The 17775-nt window shown below is 35.4% G+C and overlaps 1 protein-coding gene across 2 annotated transcripts in view; it reads left to right on the top strand.

The window, feature by feature from the left end:
- Window positions 1-17775, top strand: part of ANGPT1 (angiopoietin 1) — a 328343-nt gene that overhangs the window by 282565 nt on the left and 28003 nt on the right. For both annotated transcript variants that reach the window (XM_072949606.1, XM_006211566.4), the window contains 2 exons: window positions 980-1081; window positions 10934-11100. In XM_072949606.1, coding sequence (XP_072805707.1) covers window positions 980-1081; window positions 10934-11100 — 269 coding nt within the window. The remainder of the gene's footprint in view (window positions 1-979; window positions 1082-10933; window positions 11101-17775) is intronic.

Here is a 17775-nt window from a genome sequence, read left to right as displayed (position 1 = left end):
TTTTGTGCCCACACAGCCTGCCTGCTGCTGTTGCCTCATATCTACACCTTTAGCCAGCCTCCAAAATGCTTTAGGAATCAATTGCCGGGGGAATGATATTCTCCATAGCTGAGCCCTTGAATAATCAAGCTGCCATATTCATGCTACATCAATTACAGTGATTACTCTCCAAAGATAATCCCCTAACAGATATGTTTCTCTCTGTGGGTGAACTCGGGGGGAAATGAATCAGTTTCTAAACAAATACTATTGTATTTAGAATAACTGAAATAAGCCTAAGTCTTTGAAAGATTTGGATAACTTTTCCACATAGAAAAGAAATGCTTCTTGCAGTTGGAAGAAATACAGTATGTCATGTGTTCCTCTTACTGTTTATGGTGAAGATTCAGGCAAATAATGTGTCCTCCATATGCTGGGGACCAAATTTTGCCTCTAATGTAATACTGAACCATCAAGAATAATTACTGTAGTGTGTAAGTGTATGGGAGTTAATATACAATGAAATATGCAATGATTAAATATATATAATTTTTAAATTATTTATCCTTAATCTTTATTATTATTATAGTGTGATTTAATTAATCAATATTCAAAAATTCTGAGTCTTACATTTTAGCAATAAAATGGTCGGTAATTTTGGAAACCTCAGTAGCATTTTAAAAAATTGAATATACACAAGTGCCTACCATCACTTAATACAAATTTTTTTTAATTTTATAATCTGTGGCTGAGATAATTTTCATTGGACTGTTTTAAATCTTTACAGGTAATTTATGCACATTAGATTGAATTTAAACAGAAACAACTTAAATACAGGAAGAAATAGCCAATAAAATGCCTAAATTAACATTTTCAATATGGCAACTTAAAAAAATTTTCGTATATAGCCCTATCCATCCTATTTCTATTTTGAAATATATCTGACTCCTGTTTCTTTAAAATAGGTATTTTTCACTTGGCTTTATTTTCCTTTTGTCAGGTATTTTGCAATATGGATCTTAATGGGGGAGGTTGGACTGTAATACAACATCGTGAAGATGGAAGTCTGGATTTCCAAAGAGGTTGGAAAGAATATAAAATGGTAAGATAGAAAAATTTACATAGTTTTTGATGTCTTATCATGAGATTTTCTTCACCACACTACATGACAAACACCTTTACTTTTAGATGTCTTTCAGTTATTTTAAAAATAAAATGACACATCAATGTCATTATTCTCTTTAAACACAAAAACGCTCACATATCATTTTCAGTAAATGATTTCCATATGTGCATCAGAAAGAAAAATATATTACTGAAATTATTTGGTGAACTGTTATATATTGTCTGACTTTGTTCCTGGTTGAAAGTGGGTGGGAGAAGCTAGAGCTTAGACCCAGGCTGGGTTCGTGAGCCAAGATAGGGGAAGTGTGCAGGGCTATGAGTTGTGGAGCAGGACTGATAGATACTACCAATGACTTCACTCATGTGGCTGGCAAGTTGTTGCTGGCTCTTGATTGAGAACTCCTGCATGTGGCTAGGTTGGGCTTTTCCCAGTATACTGACCCAGGGTCATCAGACTTTTATTTGGCAGTTGACATCCCTCAGGCACAAAAAGAGAAGCTTCCATGCCTTTATAAGATTTATTAGACCCAGAAATGGCATGGTGTCACTTCCACTGCATTCTTTTGGTTAAAGTTTATGATAGGGGCAGTCTAGATTCAAGGTGAGACAAGTACACAAGTGTATGAACTATGAGGCATGATCCATTGAGATCTCCAGAATAAGAACAGACATCATCATCGTCATCATCACCACCATCACCACAATCATAATAGCTAATCCTTTCAATGTTTAATATGTGCAAGTTTGATAGATAAATTCTTGTCTAAGTTTTATAACAAACCTACTGGTTAACACTGTCTCCATTTTAAGAGGAAACTAAGCAAGTTGGGAGATGAATTTTTCCAAGATAATAATATAACAGATAGTTGAAATAATCCATAATCCAATAATCATGTAATGCCTACAGCATTAACTATTAAAATCTGCTGACAAAATGTCAAGGCACAGTAATAGAAGAGGATTTCCATTTGTGGACTTATTCTTATATTTTACATGTAATCTTTGGGATAATTCTTGCCTTGACAAATTTTTGACAAGTTCCCCTCTCAGAAGGTAAAGAAAATGATAAAGAGAGATGTGCTAGCCTAAATTCTGTCTTGATATTCTTGTAGAAAATGTGTAAAAACTGTAGTCAACATCACAGTTTACACATTAGTAGGTTAGTAGTTGGCTAAACACCAGTAAACAAACAAAGAGTTTTCATAAATGAAGATCTCCAGTGGTGTCTCTATGTCTACAATATTTTTCATCAATTTAACTCTGAAAGTAGGTTTATAAAGTTGGAACCTTCCTGTCTTCAATAAACCATAAATTTAAGGTAGAAGTGTATTCTAAAGCCAACAAGATAGAATTCTGCAGAGATAAATGTAAAGTCACCTAGACCAAAAATTTACAAAATTAACTGTGAGAATATAGGATAAAGGTGATGCAACCAAGCAAGGGCTCACTGCCCAATGACACAAACTTTTGAGAAAAGAAAAAGCTTTTATCTTTAGGTTGGCTGGCAAGGAAACAGGCGGCAAGGCTCTCAAATCTGTCTCCCTGATCCAGGGATCAGGGTGAAATTTAAGGGGTCAGGGAAACTTTAAACTCAGAAGCTGATTAGCTAGTCTTGAATCGGTTCATGTAAGCTGCTGGAAGCCATCTTTTCCGTATTGAAGGATTTCTTGCTTTTGTAAAGAGCTCCAGGGGGAATATTTGTATTCCTTGATTTTTGTAGACTCAAGATTCTTGGTTCTGGGATCATCCTGGAGACATGGCTTCCTGTCTTGCACATGCACATTTCTAGTCTTCACTCTGGCATTTAAAGATGGAGTGATTTTTGGCAAATCATTTAACCCATGCCTTAACTTTCTCACTCATTAAAAGCGGTCATTAATAATAATACTTCACCTTGTTAGCAAACTCTTTCTGCTCCCTGCACGACAGGACTGTAAATCAGGAGAGGAGGTGTTGGGACAAGGAATAACAACTTTATTTGGAAAGCCAGCAGACCAAGAAGATGGAGACATGTCCTAGAGAACCACCTTACACAAGTCAGAGTTCAGCCTCTTATACAAAAAAGCAGAGAGGGTGTAGGTGGTTGTTGCAAACTTCTTGGTGTCAGAATCCTTTGTTCTTGTAGCTCTCTATGTAAGTGAGGTCATAGGTTTCCTGTAAACCTTCATCAAGACAAATATTATTCTCTGTTCTGCAACTTTTTATCTCTATATGAATCAAAAAGTGTTATACTCTTAGAAGTCAGAACCTTGAGAATGGGCTATCCTGTATATTTCAGACTGTAGGCAGCAGTCTTTTACAAAAAGTGCAGAACCAGCATGACAAGCACTGGCAACAGAGCACAGGGTTAGAACTAAAGGAACAGGTCTAACAGGGAGGAGTCAGCTTTGTTCTTCCCTATTACAACCTGACTTGCTAATCCTTGAGGATTAGCTGTAAGTAAAGCCCTTGGTAGTGTTTACTACCTAGTAGTAAATACTAGGTATTATTATTATTATCCAAGATTAAAATATCAAAGACAGAAAAATTTTTCTTAACTCTGGCAAAAATATTATTTTGTGAACCACCTTAACTCATATGATTATTTTCACCACTAAAATGGGGTGTGAAGAAATTATCTGAGACTACGGATAAAGATTCTGGCAAATCTGAAATACATTGTTGTTACTTAATACTACTAATAAAAGAAAATTGAACATAAAATTGTCATTATAGTGATTTTCCAAAATGGTGATAACTTACTAACTATAAGCATCTGCCCCGTTGGCAAACTAGGCACATTAAGTAAGGGAGACTGACATATGAAGTATGGCATTGACTCATGTCTTATAAGCATTAACCAAATATGTGTGTGTGTGTGTGTGTGTGTGTGTGTGTGTATCTAAGATAGATAGATAGATAGATAGATAGATAGATAGATAGATAGATAGATAGATAGCATTTTTTTCTTTATTGGAATTGTTAACTGAGTCCAAACTTATTCTGCTCACCACACAACAGGCCAATAAATTGGGAGACAAGGTGTTGGGGCAAGGAATAGTGATTTTATTTGGAAAGCTGGCAGACTGATGTCCTGGAGAACCATCTTCCCCAGGTTGGAATTCAGGCTCCTTTTATACTAAAAGGGGCGGGGGTGGGGGTTGCGGTATGCTTGGTTGTTGCAAACTTCTTCGTGTAGGAATGAACTCTTTGTACTTGGAATCCTTTGTTATTGCAGCTGTCCACATGGGTCAGATCATGGTGTCCCTGTAAACCTCCAGTGAAACAAACATTATTTTCTATTCTGCAATTTTTTATCATTATATGAATAGAAAACTGTTACTATCCTTAAAGGTCAGAGCCTTGAGAAAAGGCTGTCCTGGATATTTCAGGATATAGGCAACATTCTTTTACAAAAGGTGCAGAACCAGCAAGACTAAGCCTAGGAAACAGCACAGGGTTAAAGTCAAAGGAACAGATCTAGTATAGAGTCAAATTTGTTCTTTTCTATTACAAAACGGGACTGAATTATTCTTTAATCATAGCTTTTATGATGTTTACTCCTCTTCCACAGAAAGACTGTCACATTTTATTCAAACTAGAACAATTTGTCAGCTGAGTTTCAATTCTACAGGGTCAGAAAATGAGATAAACTCCAAAAATCTGAGACATTTTGGCAAAAATGAGTCTGATGACTTTTGTTTTAATTAAAAGAATTTATCATATGTTACAACTTGTTACAACTTAGTTAACTTTCACCAGAACACATGGTATAAAGTGTTTCAGTTGTTTCCTCCATAGTTTTTCTTTCACCTTAAGACAACATGATTCCACAAAGAATGGATGTAGATTCCTTACGCCAACTCTTATCAATCACACCCACTCCTGCTCCCTGCATCAGAACTGCCCGCTAGGGTGCACAGCCTTTGGGAAGAAGAACTGCTTGACATGTACCACTTCCTCCTCAGTCCTCACTGATCTACTATTATACACAATAAGATGCCTCACTTCTTTCTCAAGCACTGGATGTAGAAAGAAAGTTTCATCCCTCCTTCTTCCTGCTTATCCTCTCTCCTTCCCTTCATAGTGGTTGATATCTGTGGGCTGTCTCTTGCTTCTTAGGGTCTCCAGAACAATATGTTAAAATTATCAACACATGAAATTGCAAATATGTATGATCATTAATTTTAAACCTCTCTCAATATGAAAGATTTGCAGTTTATTTGACTCTAACATTGGCTTTAAGCCTACACATGTCTTTTACCTAAGCTTTGTTTTCACTTAAGCTTCCTTATGAGGAGATTCAGCAAAATCTGGTTTATGGATTTGTAAAGATGTTTGCCGAGAGGGAAGTCTGGAGTGGGTCTTTTTAATGAGGCACTTAGGGAACTACATTAACTCCTTAAAGCCATGAGGATACCATTTAGTGACCTCCAGCAATAACATTTATCAGCAGTGCTTTTGCATATAAAGCCCAATCAAGCTAGGAGTTCCAAATAGTACCCTAGTGGCTTAACTTTATAGAAGGTAGTGACTAATGCCCTGGAGACAACCTGTCTTTGTATTGAAAACAATTGCCCCCATAAACAGAGCTTCCTATTGACACAAATATTTCAGTTTGAGCACCATACCTTCTGGGAGTTCTTTGTTTCTGAAAAGAAATTAAGAGCACATTTTCAACTGCAACTTAACATCTTCACATTAAAAAGAGAAAAATATATAAGGAATATAAAATGCTGAAGTAAATCATTCTTTTGATCTTTCTTGGGCTGTCCCAGCAGTTAGAGGAGATGCACAGTTGAGTTGTGTGTTAAAGCACCTTTGGAAAGCCACAGCTCAGCAACCCTGACTTATATCTGTTTTCTTTAATCATTTTACGAAAAGAGATGAAACCCATAAGATACATGGACTGTGTCTGGTTTCAATTGCATTTCAGCTATAAAAAGTCAACACTTCCTATAAGCATTATCAGACAAAATAAAGTATCAGAGACAATTATTTTATTAACTTGGAAAAATGCAAATCAAAACTGAACATTTCTGCAGGTTTTGGCAAAAATTAATGAATACTGGTCTGTCCTTTGTGTACTTTTTTTTTTAAGCAAAATATGCTTTTTTAGGCCAATTTTAAGTCAGCATTAGTTTAGGCCAAATTCCAGTCCCTTTTGACTTTTATTAAAGAGCTAAAGGAAAAATAAAGTTGATTAGCAATCTATCTGAATTGTAATATCAAAATGTTTCATATAATTATGATTGGTAGTTCTCATGAAAGGATATGGCATAGCATCATTGGACTTTATTTATAAAAAAGAAGAATTCTATTTTTATTACTATTGTTTGTTCATTTAATAAGGACTTGCTGTTTTTTCAGTATCAACACTGAATTTTGTATAAGATTTTATTTTTATTCTTATAAATGTTGCAGGCTATTTGGAGTAAAATATAAATCTATAGTAAGCTGTTATATGTGAAAACCTTTTTTTGTGCATTGGCCATCTCTGTATTTCAGGCAGAAATATGAATTTTTTTCAAGGACAGTCCCATAATACATAATCAAAACTTACCTCCTACCATGAAGCTCAATGTGAAGATGATGTTTTATGCCTATCTGTTCCCTCTGTACTACTTAGATAATTTGATCTGGTTAATTTATTTTTTTCTTGTTTCTCAGAATAGCTATTCTACATCATAATCCTATGGTTCTCCACCTTTGGTACACAGCAGACTCACCTGTGGAACCTTTTAAATGTACAGATCTCTAAGCCCACCCTAGAAACACTGAGTCAGAAACCCCATACAGGAACCAAGTCATCTACATTTTTAAAAAGCTCCACAGCTATTTCTGATATGCACCCCCAGTTGAAAGCAAGTGTCAGAACTATCAATTTATTAGTATGGGCTTAAGATCTCAAAAACAAACAAACAAAAACCTCTTTTGTAGATCCTAAAACGTATGAGATGTAGCGAGAAAGGATTTTTAAAAATAGTACCAAAGTAGAATTGAAAAAAACAGCTTCTCTTCAGCACTAGGAAAGCAGAAGCAACAGTAAGAAAGTAGTCTGCATGTCACAGTTTAGCCCCAGTTGCAACCAGTTGATTTAAATTTCTTATTTAATAATTAACTTCTCAGATTAAGATAACAGTACTCCTTTATTATAAGCCCACACTCAACTTGTCATAAGAATACCTTAGTTCCTAACATCTGAAAGCCTTTTAAAGAATTGCTTCAGTATGCTCTTACTAATTTTCATGCTAAGACAAGACTCTGGATTACTTTTTGTTCCCTTTCTCATACAGAATAAAAAGGAAGACTGCTTACAGTCTCTTTGGAGAGAGGGAAATTAAACAGAAAATCACTATATATTGTGATATATCCTCTAATAATATATATATAATTATAATAACAACAACTAGGTTTTTGTTAAGTGCTTCTCATGTATCATGCACTGAGATAAATGTTTTAGGTGTATTATCTCACTTCCTTCTCACAACACTATATGTGGAAATGACATTTTAAATCCCTGTTCTGCGTATAAGGAAACTGAGGCTTAAAATAACAGCAAATATATGGCAGAACAAGGCTTCAAATTGGAGTAGAGACAGAGAGTAGAAGTTGTTTAATCAAAGCCAAGGCTTTGTTTCTAGGAGTCAGACTTGTGGTATGTCTGATAAACTATTTAACAGACAGTTTACTAATGTGGGAACCCATTTCCCCTTCTTTCACGAATTTTTCATCCTTAAGATAAAACAGTTGTTTCTGCATCACTGCACTTAGCTATAAGAAGCTTTCCTCCCTGCACCATCTCTCTAACAGTAATTTTGATGCCTTGTAGCCAAATATTTTGTTCCCATAACAGAGCATATTTAGACAGTTTTTTGGGAAGGTGCATGAAATAAAATTTTAGTTTATCAAAGCAAATTTCATTGTTTCTTTTTAGTTGCTTCTTTCTCTATTTTCAGTCAAAAAAAAAAAGCAAACTGTTTAAGAAGGGTTGTAAATCCCTACTTAGAGGGAGGTACAAGCCTACATGCCAAGATGCGGATGGAGGCTCTTGTAAGAATGACACAAATGCTTCTCCATTTCTCGGGTTCGTTGAAGATCACTGCACTTTTCCCTAGGGAAGCTGGAGAGCTTTTATGCATGCAATGCTTTCAACAGCATGGAAATATTTGACCTAAAACTTAACACTTCATCATTCTCACCCTCCTTACTCACATTTAGTATAATTACTGAATCTCTTGTAACTGACTGCACAAAAGAGGGAATCGGCAAGTGGCTATAGGGAAAGTTTTGACATATCTGAGCTCAGAAGAAATGCAAGGAGAATCCCAGTGGTCTTTTTCTTCCCAGCGGCTGCTGCAACTGAGAATGTGCTAATTCTTTGACTTTCAGTCCCCTGTAACTTTCTGTTTTGCTTATTCACTGGAGAAGGTAAGCTTCACTCTTCTCCCTGGTATATAGCACTAGCTGCCATAAAAATGTGTAAAATTCTTAGCACTTCCTAAATTGCTCCAAAATTTCCTGCCACTATGCAACTTTTGCAAAGTGTGACTTGAGCATCTGAAGAACAGAGGAGACAGGAGACACTGGAGTATTGTGTATAGTATATCTGTACTCTGGGCTACCAGTGGATGGTCTTCAGGATGCATTTACCCACTGCAAATTGGACAAAGGATGTTCGTTTAATCAAAAACTAAGTTAAGTTGGGGAATAACCTTAAAAGTGTGCATATATACACTAATACATTCTGATTTACCTTGAAATATAAAAATATACATTCATTTATCCATATTTTTAAATGTAGGGTGAAAGCTTGGAATTCTGGATCAGTAGTTCTTTCTTAAAACTTTCCTATAATCAAATGCATCAAATTTCTAGCTTATGCTTTTTTTAAACTAAAGCAAGTAAGGCATATGCAAAACAATGTAAGTTAAAAATCCTTTAAACTTTTATTTTCCCTGGTCTTTTAGAGTTGTTGCAACAACATATAATCCAAAAGCATTTGTTTTAGTCATTTGCTTTTATAGAGCAAACCTAATTATTTAAATCAGGTTTTATAAAAAAAATCGTCTTTCCCAGTTGTATTTAACTTATTTATACAACATTATAAATTGTATCATTACTATAACAGAGCTGCCATAAAGGAGTTTGGGACCAAACACAATTGGCCTTTGGTAAGTAACTCAATTGGCAGACAGTAGTGCACAAATATATTTAATATTTTCAGTGTACTCTGGGCATCAATATATTTTAAAGATGGAATGGAGAATATTGATTCATGTGTTAAGTTGGTTAAAGAAGAAATTAGTTAAGAACACTTGTACTGTAGTTATAATCCTATTAAGTTGATATATATTAAAATTGAAAGGAAAAAAATGTTTTCCAAATTCTATCCTCTGTATTGAAAAAAATAAGGGTTGCTGTGGTTGTTTTAGTAATTTCCTCATACTTCTTAATATAGGTAAAATAAAACCTTTATTAATGAATACATCAATGAACCAGAATATTTTTTCTTTCTGCAATGTCAAAGTATGTCCTGTAATTACTGGAGGTGTGTCTTCCAAGTATGAATGTGCACAAGACGAATGAGGAGTGTGTCCAGATTCAGATTTATGTACTAGCTCTCAGATATTTTGATTCAGATTGGAGCCAGGAATTGCTCCAATGATTATGATTCAGTTGGGCACTTTAAGAAGCACTTCCCTAAGACTCAGCCAAATTACCTACAACAAGAATTAAGTTTTAAGGTTACTTCTCTGAATGCAATTGCAGAATGCTGTAGTCTTTTGTTTTATTCCTTCCTCCATTTCTTCCTTTTTCTTTGAATTTCAGTAAAACATATGGAGCATGCAGTGTATGCCAGCATTCTACTAGTCTTTGAGGATTCACAAATACAACACAACTTCTGTCCCCAAGGAGCTCATAGTCTGGTCAGAAAACAAATACATTGATCAAGAGTTACGTTGAACCTCATGTATTACCAAGGAACACTTTCTGAGGCAACTGTAAATACCCAAAATCTAGAATGCCAGTATACTTAGGGTTTTTTTTTTTTCCTATCACTAACATCACCAACATTGAGTTGGCTTTTTTGTGTGTACTATTTTTTTTTCCCCACGAAGAAAACTATTTTGAATACTTAACAACCGTGACTGGAATTGCCCTAAAGAGAACCTAGAATCACATTGAGATTCAGGTGCAGAGCAGCCAGCTGGGTTCACTTACCAGCTCTTAATGTGTCAGCCTTCTGCCTCAAAATCCAAATCTATGCCAGTGAAGTATTTAAATGTTTAAAGTCTTGGATTTACAGATTTGCTCATTAATACTTAAAAATGAGAATGTTAAAGCTGGAGAAGTGAAGGTAATCTGTCATCTAACTGGTAATCTGTTTGTCATTATCTCAGCGTAACTTGATTTGTGAACAATAATAATAACAACACAAACACTATTAAGATTGTTAAATAGCTACCCTGATGATATGCATTGAAAAAAAGTTTAAATTATTTTCAAAATATTCCATTAACTAGCATTTCAGAAATATTTTCAAAAGCAAGTTATTACTAAGAAGCATTTATTGGTTAAACCTATCAACCAGATTCATTTAATTCGAAAACATCTCATCTACACTGATTTGGATACCAGATTTTATTGTAATAAGAATGAGACGTAAGCTTCAATGTAAGGAAACAGCAGAAAAGTGTTGAGTGAGTAATTGAAAAAAGCATGTAAAAATGTGAAATAACCATCTCTACTTTTAAAGAATTTTTTGTTATTATGTAGTACATAGTTAAATACTAAAATGAAATGAGCTTCTCTGAAGTAACAGCTGCATTGCTGTCTTCCTTTGCAGGGTTTTGGAAATCCCTCTGGTGAATATTGGCTGGGTAATGAGTTTATTTTTGCCATAACCAGTCAGAGGCAGTACACACTAAGAATCGAGTTAATGGACTGGGAAGGAAACCGAGCCTATTCTCAGTACGACAGATTCCACATAGGAAATGAAAAACAAAACTACAGGTAAGTCCTCTTTGGTGTAGTGTTCGACTACCTCAGGCCTAGCCAATAAAGAGTTTCATGGAAAAGTGTGAAAATAAGAAATGATGAAAGTCATCCTTCAAAATGAAAATCAGGCTATCTAGGTCTATAACAAAGAGATACAAAAAAACCCTGTAAAGTCCTCCTCAAAGCTTTGAATATCAATTTTTACAGACTGATTATTTTGTTGTTGGCTCAAATTCTAGAGGATAGGGAATTAAGTCAAGCACAGTATTATTGTCATTATTTTTATGTTGCTGCTATTGTTATGAAGATGCAGTGAATTCATAACATATGAAACTGATGACAGAGAATTAAGTCAAACTCAGGACCTTAAAATAAAATACTTTTCTCTATCAACTAATGGCATCAATTTACACAACACATCAGTGCAGAATAAAAACAAACTGTGTACTTAGTTGTGAACATTTCTGACTTTTTTTCCAACCAAGCAGTTTGTACACTAGAAAGAAAACTGGCTCAGCAAGTAATACAGTAGGTAAATTCATCTGACAAACATTTATTTGTTACTTCTGGGTTCCAGGAACTCTACTAGGCACTGACAGTGCTGCAGTCAGTGATGAGGTCTCTGGTCTCCCAGACCTCATCCAGCTTTGTTACAAACTAGGTCACTAAAAAATGGTTGGCCTTCCTTGAGAATAGGAAGTATATTTCAGTTACTTTATATCATTACCCATAAATGTAACACTTGGTGCACAGCAGGTCCTTAACGATTGTGTGTGACTTAGTTTTGTAAATTAGACAAACAGTAAATTAGGGTCGCAGTGATTTTAAACTCTTTGATATTGTGGCTACTCTACATTGGTCTTAGACACACAGCTGTGTGCATTAAGGGGTTAGCACACTGCTTCAAGCAAAATACAATGACAGCAACCAAAGCCTTATGCTTTTTTCCCAACCTATGTGGCCATCTCTTCATAGTTCAACTGTTTCTGCTGCTTATTAGTCTTTTTGAGGCATACCGTTCTTTAGGGGTTTAGATCTGCAACGTTTTTATGATCACATCTCATTTTATTTGAATGGATTATGTATGGAATTGGATCCTTGGAAACATAATCATTTTCTTAACAAACAGTGATGTTGTCACTGCAACAGAGGATGAGTAAATCTAAAGAGTTGATAGTCTCCTGGGTGGGGAGTGAGGGTGTAGTGTACATAATGGCAACTCAAGAAACCAAAAAAAAGTCATTTATAAAATGCAACGGAGTGTAAGAAAAAGATGTTTCCAGGGAGGTCAGTATTTTGAGAGTTTTATAACGAGAAAAACCACTGTAAAACATCAGGGATACTCTTATGTAAATGTTTTGAGCTGAAACCTAAAACTATATGAAACTTGGCTGATGTCAGACAGCCTGACAATAGGACTAGCAAATAATTAGTCTAGTCTTCTTCTAGGCTCCTGAAGAATTTGGTTTGGTTTTTTTCCCAAAATGTCTTCTAGTTCTTGTGTGTGTGTGTGTGTGTGTGTGTGTGTGTGTGTGTGTGTTTGTGTGTGTGTGTGTGCGCGCACGCGTGTGCATGTGTGCTTATGAGGCTGGAATGGCATTAAGGATACAAAGAGTGGGTAGGTTTAGGAGGGTTGGAGGCATCTGAAGTAGGCATCAGGGTGTGTGGTATGAATGTCATTCTGGCATGTGCATGAGGAAGGCACATTTATTTCCTTTTAGAGTGCCCACTGCTCTCACCAAGCATTTTCCATTCCTTGAACATCTGTGTGATTCTGATCGTCACCCAAATGATGCAGATCTGTGATCAAAAAGTAAGTCACCCCAGCTAAAGTGAGGCGTATGCTCTGAGATCCCCATTTTCTTCTCTTGAGATAATTATGAACCTTAAGAATCAGAATTATAAATCCAAAATGAACTTAATAATTTAATTACAAATCTCTGGTTTCAAAGAAAAGAAAACTGAGGTCCAGAAATATGCAATATTTTTGCTCAAGGAGGGAGAAAGACTTAAATATGGGATGTTTGATACCTTTTTAGTTTGGTGTGGTTTCTCCTCTGTAATTCTCCTGTAATAAAGTTGGTGGCTCTGGCCCTCCTGCCAACACCCAGCAGAAAATAGTTCTGTAATCATCACCTTCTCATGCAATTAAATATTAAGATTCATGTTGGCATCAAATGGGAAATTAGAACTCATTAAAACATCATGCCTGTTCTGCTGAAAGCTTATTTAAAATAAGCACACTATAAACTGGTGATATTCACTCTTTCAAAGAAAATCAGACAGAAGCTTGAAAAGAGAAGCTACACCCTTGTAACTTCTCTTTCTACCTGTATCTTCACTCACACCAGCACTGATTCTCCAGGCCCAGTAATGCTACGTGTGGCCTCAGGTTAGGACTCCAGATGTCCAGCTTCTCATTTGTGTGCTTGCCTTCCAGTTGTTTCCCTTCCCTCTGAATTAGGATCCTTCATTGTGATAAAGGAATTAATACTAACACTTGTATAGTATTTTATAATTTATGAAATTATTTTTAATACTATAATCATTTAATCCTTACGATGACTTTTGAGCTAGGTATTATTATACACATTTTAAAAATCAAGAAACTTTCATGAGGCTTTGGTCAATTGCCCTAATCAAATTCAACTAGATTCCAACTAAAATCAAAACTATAAAACTCACGTTAGGTTTTTGTTTTCTATTTTTACATTTTCTATATTTTTCCTCTTTCAAATTAAATTCAGAATTTTAGGAGGTTTCTTTTAAAAAATATTTTATCTTAATAGAAATTGTATTTTGAAAACTCTTGTAATAGCGATGGCCATAACATATAAACCAAAATATTTCTTAAAAAATACACCTTTCTCATGCTTTCAGCACATATTGATTAAAAGTAAGTGTTGTGAATGGATTGATGAGCTTACAAATATACATGTAATACACATATTTTCCTTTTATCCTCCAAGGAAAGTCCAAATGATTTTCTCAGATAAAAATATAAAATCTATAGAACCCTGGAGAATATAAATTTAAAAAAAAAATAATGTGAGAGTGTCATGATAAACACATCATGTGAAATAGCACACAATCAATGTGAAATTATTAAATACTTCCTCTAGAGAGGTGGTATTATCCAGATCCTTATCATCTAACACCCAGACTATTATACAGCCTTCCTTCCTCCTCTCTTGGTACTCTCAAATATATCTTGCACACTATCATTAGGATGTTTTTTATGAAAGACAGTCTGATTTGGTCTCTGCCATCCTCCATATATTTCAACAGTGTTCAAATATCTGCGGGTTAAAGTCTGCCACTTAAAACCCGTCATAACCTGGTCTTACCTACTTATTCAGCTTTTATTATCTTACTCTCCCCTCAACCTCACCCAGCCAGAGACTCCCTCATAATCATAATGATTTGACCCAGAAACTACTTGCAATTTCCCTTCACCTTCCACATCTTTGTTTATGCAATATCCTTAGCCTACGCACATAAACCCAACTTTGGATACATCTTCTAAATCTTTAAGATTTTCCTTTATTCCAGAAAGTCTTCCCTAATCCCTACCATGGTTTATGTTGTGGTGTGCACACCTGTAGCCTCCCTTCAGAGCTGAAGCATTCCTTCTCCTACCTCCTGGAGACGTTATGGCTAAGAGCTCGTAGCCAAGGCCTCCTGCCTGGGTATGCATGTGGCTGAAGAAAGTCATGTCACTCAAGGTCACTGCTCCTTTCTACAGACAGATTGCATCCAATGACTGGTCAGTATAGGAGTATATTAAGGACCCCTTGCCCCAGTTCAGGGCAATGCTGAAGGGCCATCGAAGGTCCAGCTTTTCACCTGAGATTAGCAGGGGTGTTTACTGTGACTACAAGTGAGCCCAACTTCTCCCACTGATCAGTACTGCATTCTTTACTCTGCCACAGGAATCAGTCCTAAGATCATCAACCTGTAAACTGCTCTACACTGATTTCCCAGAGAAATGCATCACCCTCATTCTCAGGTCTTTTTTGGTTGCTTTGTAGTCCCACAGATCCATAACAGTCTGTGGGTAACTATCCAGTATCTAGATTCCTTTTATAAGTCACTAACAAGTATTTATTAAATAACTGCGTATGACCTTTCCTGCTAATTTCTACACTTCTAGAGTATAGAAACCATTTCTATAAAAATTCAAAATAGATACCTAAGTTAGCCAAATTATTACTAATAGTTAGTAATTAATATTTAGTGAATATATATTATGCACCAAGCACCTTATTTTACATAAGAAAACTGAGGGGGTGGTACTTTGCATAAAGTCATAGGCACTAATATGAGTAGAAGTCAAGATTTGAGCTTTGATTTCATAACTGCCCACTGTATGGCCATCCCTCATTAAGGGGAAATCCATCAGTTAATTTTTGGAATTAAATACACTCAAAGCATATATTCTAAAAGATAAAGTATATTTCTTCTGTTTCCATTACTGTCTTTAATAATCTGAATATCCATGGACACATTATCTTATCTCTCTGGTTCTCAATTTTATGTCCTATAAATTAAAGTATTTATGAAGCTCCTTGCAGCGCAAAAACTATTTGCTAGAATAAAATTCCCTTTATGTATACTTTTTAAAAAATTTTTTCCCCTTCAATTCTTTGATAAATGATTAAATTTTAATCTCTTGAAAAATATTTCAGTTAGAGTTTCCATCAGTTTAGGGCTTACTGTGACTTTTTACTTCTCATGACACCTTTGCTGGTCCCAATACTTAGAGATAAAAGACAAATTCATAACCACCACCACAATAACAAATGCTTAAAAGAAATAAAATATTAGTTGTGAGGTTAGGGAGATGCTATGATCTACTGGAAAACACCCTAGAATAGGAATCAGAAGATATGGAAGCTATTAAATAGTGAAGTCTCGCTTCACTATCCATAAAACCAAATTGGCTGTATCAGTCAATGTTCAGTCAGGGAAATAGAGCCATGACAAGTATTGTAGAAATAAGGAATTTGTTACACAAATTACACCTTACACAAATGTGAGATGAGCTGGGGAAGTGAAGGTCTAGAAGATGAAGGTGGAAAATCAAAGGAAGGCTCACTAACACATATACTTGAACTCCAGTGTGGTGGTGGACAAGCTGAAGTTAGCAGGAAAATTCAAGAAACCAAGCATTGCCAGCCACCAAAGTGGGGCCACCTCAGGGGAGATCTACGAAAAACTGTAGCTATGTTACCTGGAATGGTGCAGTCAAGCATCTGGTGGTGAGTCTGAACAAATTGCCAGCATGGGGGAGGCAAGCTGGATGCAGAGTGGAATAGAAGACAAGCTGAGAACTGCTGGGCACCTTTGACCCTGAACATCACTGTATCTAATGATAATCTGAGAGCTGGACCACTGCTTCACTTTTACCTTCCAAATCTCAAGTCCTCTTTGGGCCAGCTCTAACTTGGAACTATACAAAGAAGGAGATTCTGAGAAACACTGTTCTCAGATTAACCAAGTAGACAGTAGCCCAATCTAGCTATACCTTGGGCAAATCACCTCATACTTGTATACCTCAGTTTTCTCATCTTTAACTAGGAATAATGTTCTCTCTCCTGTCATTCTCACCATTTTGTTATATGGATCTATTCAGAAAGACTATGCAAAAATACTTGTATTGGACAAACTTTAATTCCATACAACTGTGAAAGATGTTTTTATTGTTAATTCAATTTTTATCACACCCAAGAAATTTACTGTTGAGTCAGTTAAAAGTTAGATATATTTCTATATTGAAATCCACCTCCCTATGGCCCCCAAAATGTCTTTTACTGATTGATATTTATCTATTTACCTATCTGGATTCAGAATCTATTTCAGGTTCACTCATTGCATCTGTGATCTCTTTAGTTACCTTTTACCTAGAGCAGTCTACCACACACCCACCATTAATATTTTCAAGGAATCCAGGTCAGTTTTCCTCAGAAATGTCTCTTTATGAATTTATCTGATTATTTCTTCCTGTTGAGATTCAAATTAAATCTTTTTAACAAGAATGCTAGATAAATGATACTAAGTACTTCCCATTTCATCACAAAAGGTCATTTTGTCCCATTATTGGCTGGGCAAAGTTTAATCACTTGAAGTTTTGGGGGGATTTTGTGCAATGAAATATGTAGTCTCAAAGAAAATTCTTACAAAATATCATAATTTATGAAACACATTAAGCTGATCTATGTTGGTTGAAGTGGTTGTGGGGACTTACTAGAATATCCCATTGGACCTCCCCTTGCTAATGCTTCAGACATTGGTAGAGTACATTGTAATAGATTATTATAACTGAAAATGTAATGACTTAACAATTGGAGATAAATATTGCTTGTGATTCTGTCGAGTGAATTTGCATGTTAATTTTTCCATTCTTTGTTACAGTTTGTCACCTAAAGTTAATTCCTTTATCTTTTTATATTAATTCAATTAATAAATTCTCTATCACAGATAGTATAATGACAAGTTAAAAGATAACCCCTCTTTGAAACAATAGAACATTTGTGTTCACAAAGTCTGAATGATAGTGTTTAACCATTGAATGTACATTTTAGATTATAATTATAACCTTACTGTAATATTTATGATGCACAATTTGGGAATATACTTCTCATTTTGTTATCTCCATATTATTTGTTGGGGAGGAACGATACTTTCAGG

Source organism: Vicugna pacos, chromosome 25, assembly GCF_048564905.1.
Source record: "Vicugna pacos chromosome 25, VicPac4, whole genome shotgun sequence".
Lineage (NCBI taxonomy): Eukaryota > Metazoa > Chordata > Mammalia > Artiodactyla > Camelidae > Vicugna > Vicugna pacos.
Note: the sequence above shows the minus strand (reverse complement) of the source record. Positions and strands in the feature narration are given on the sequence as shown.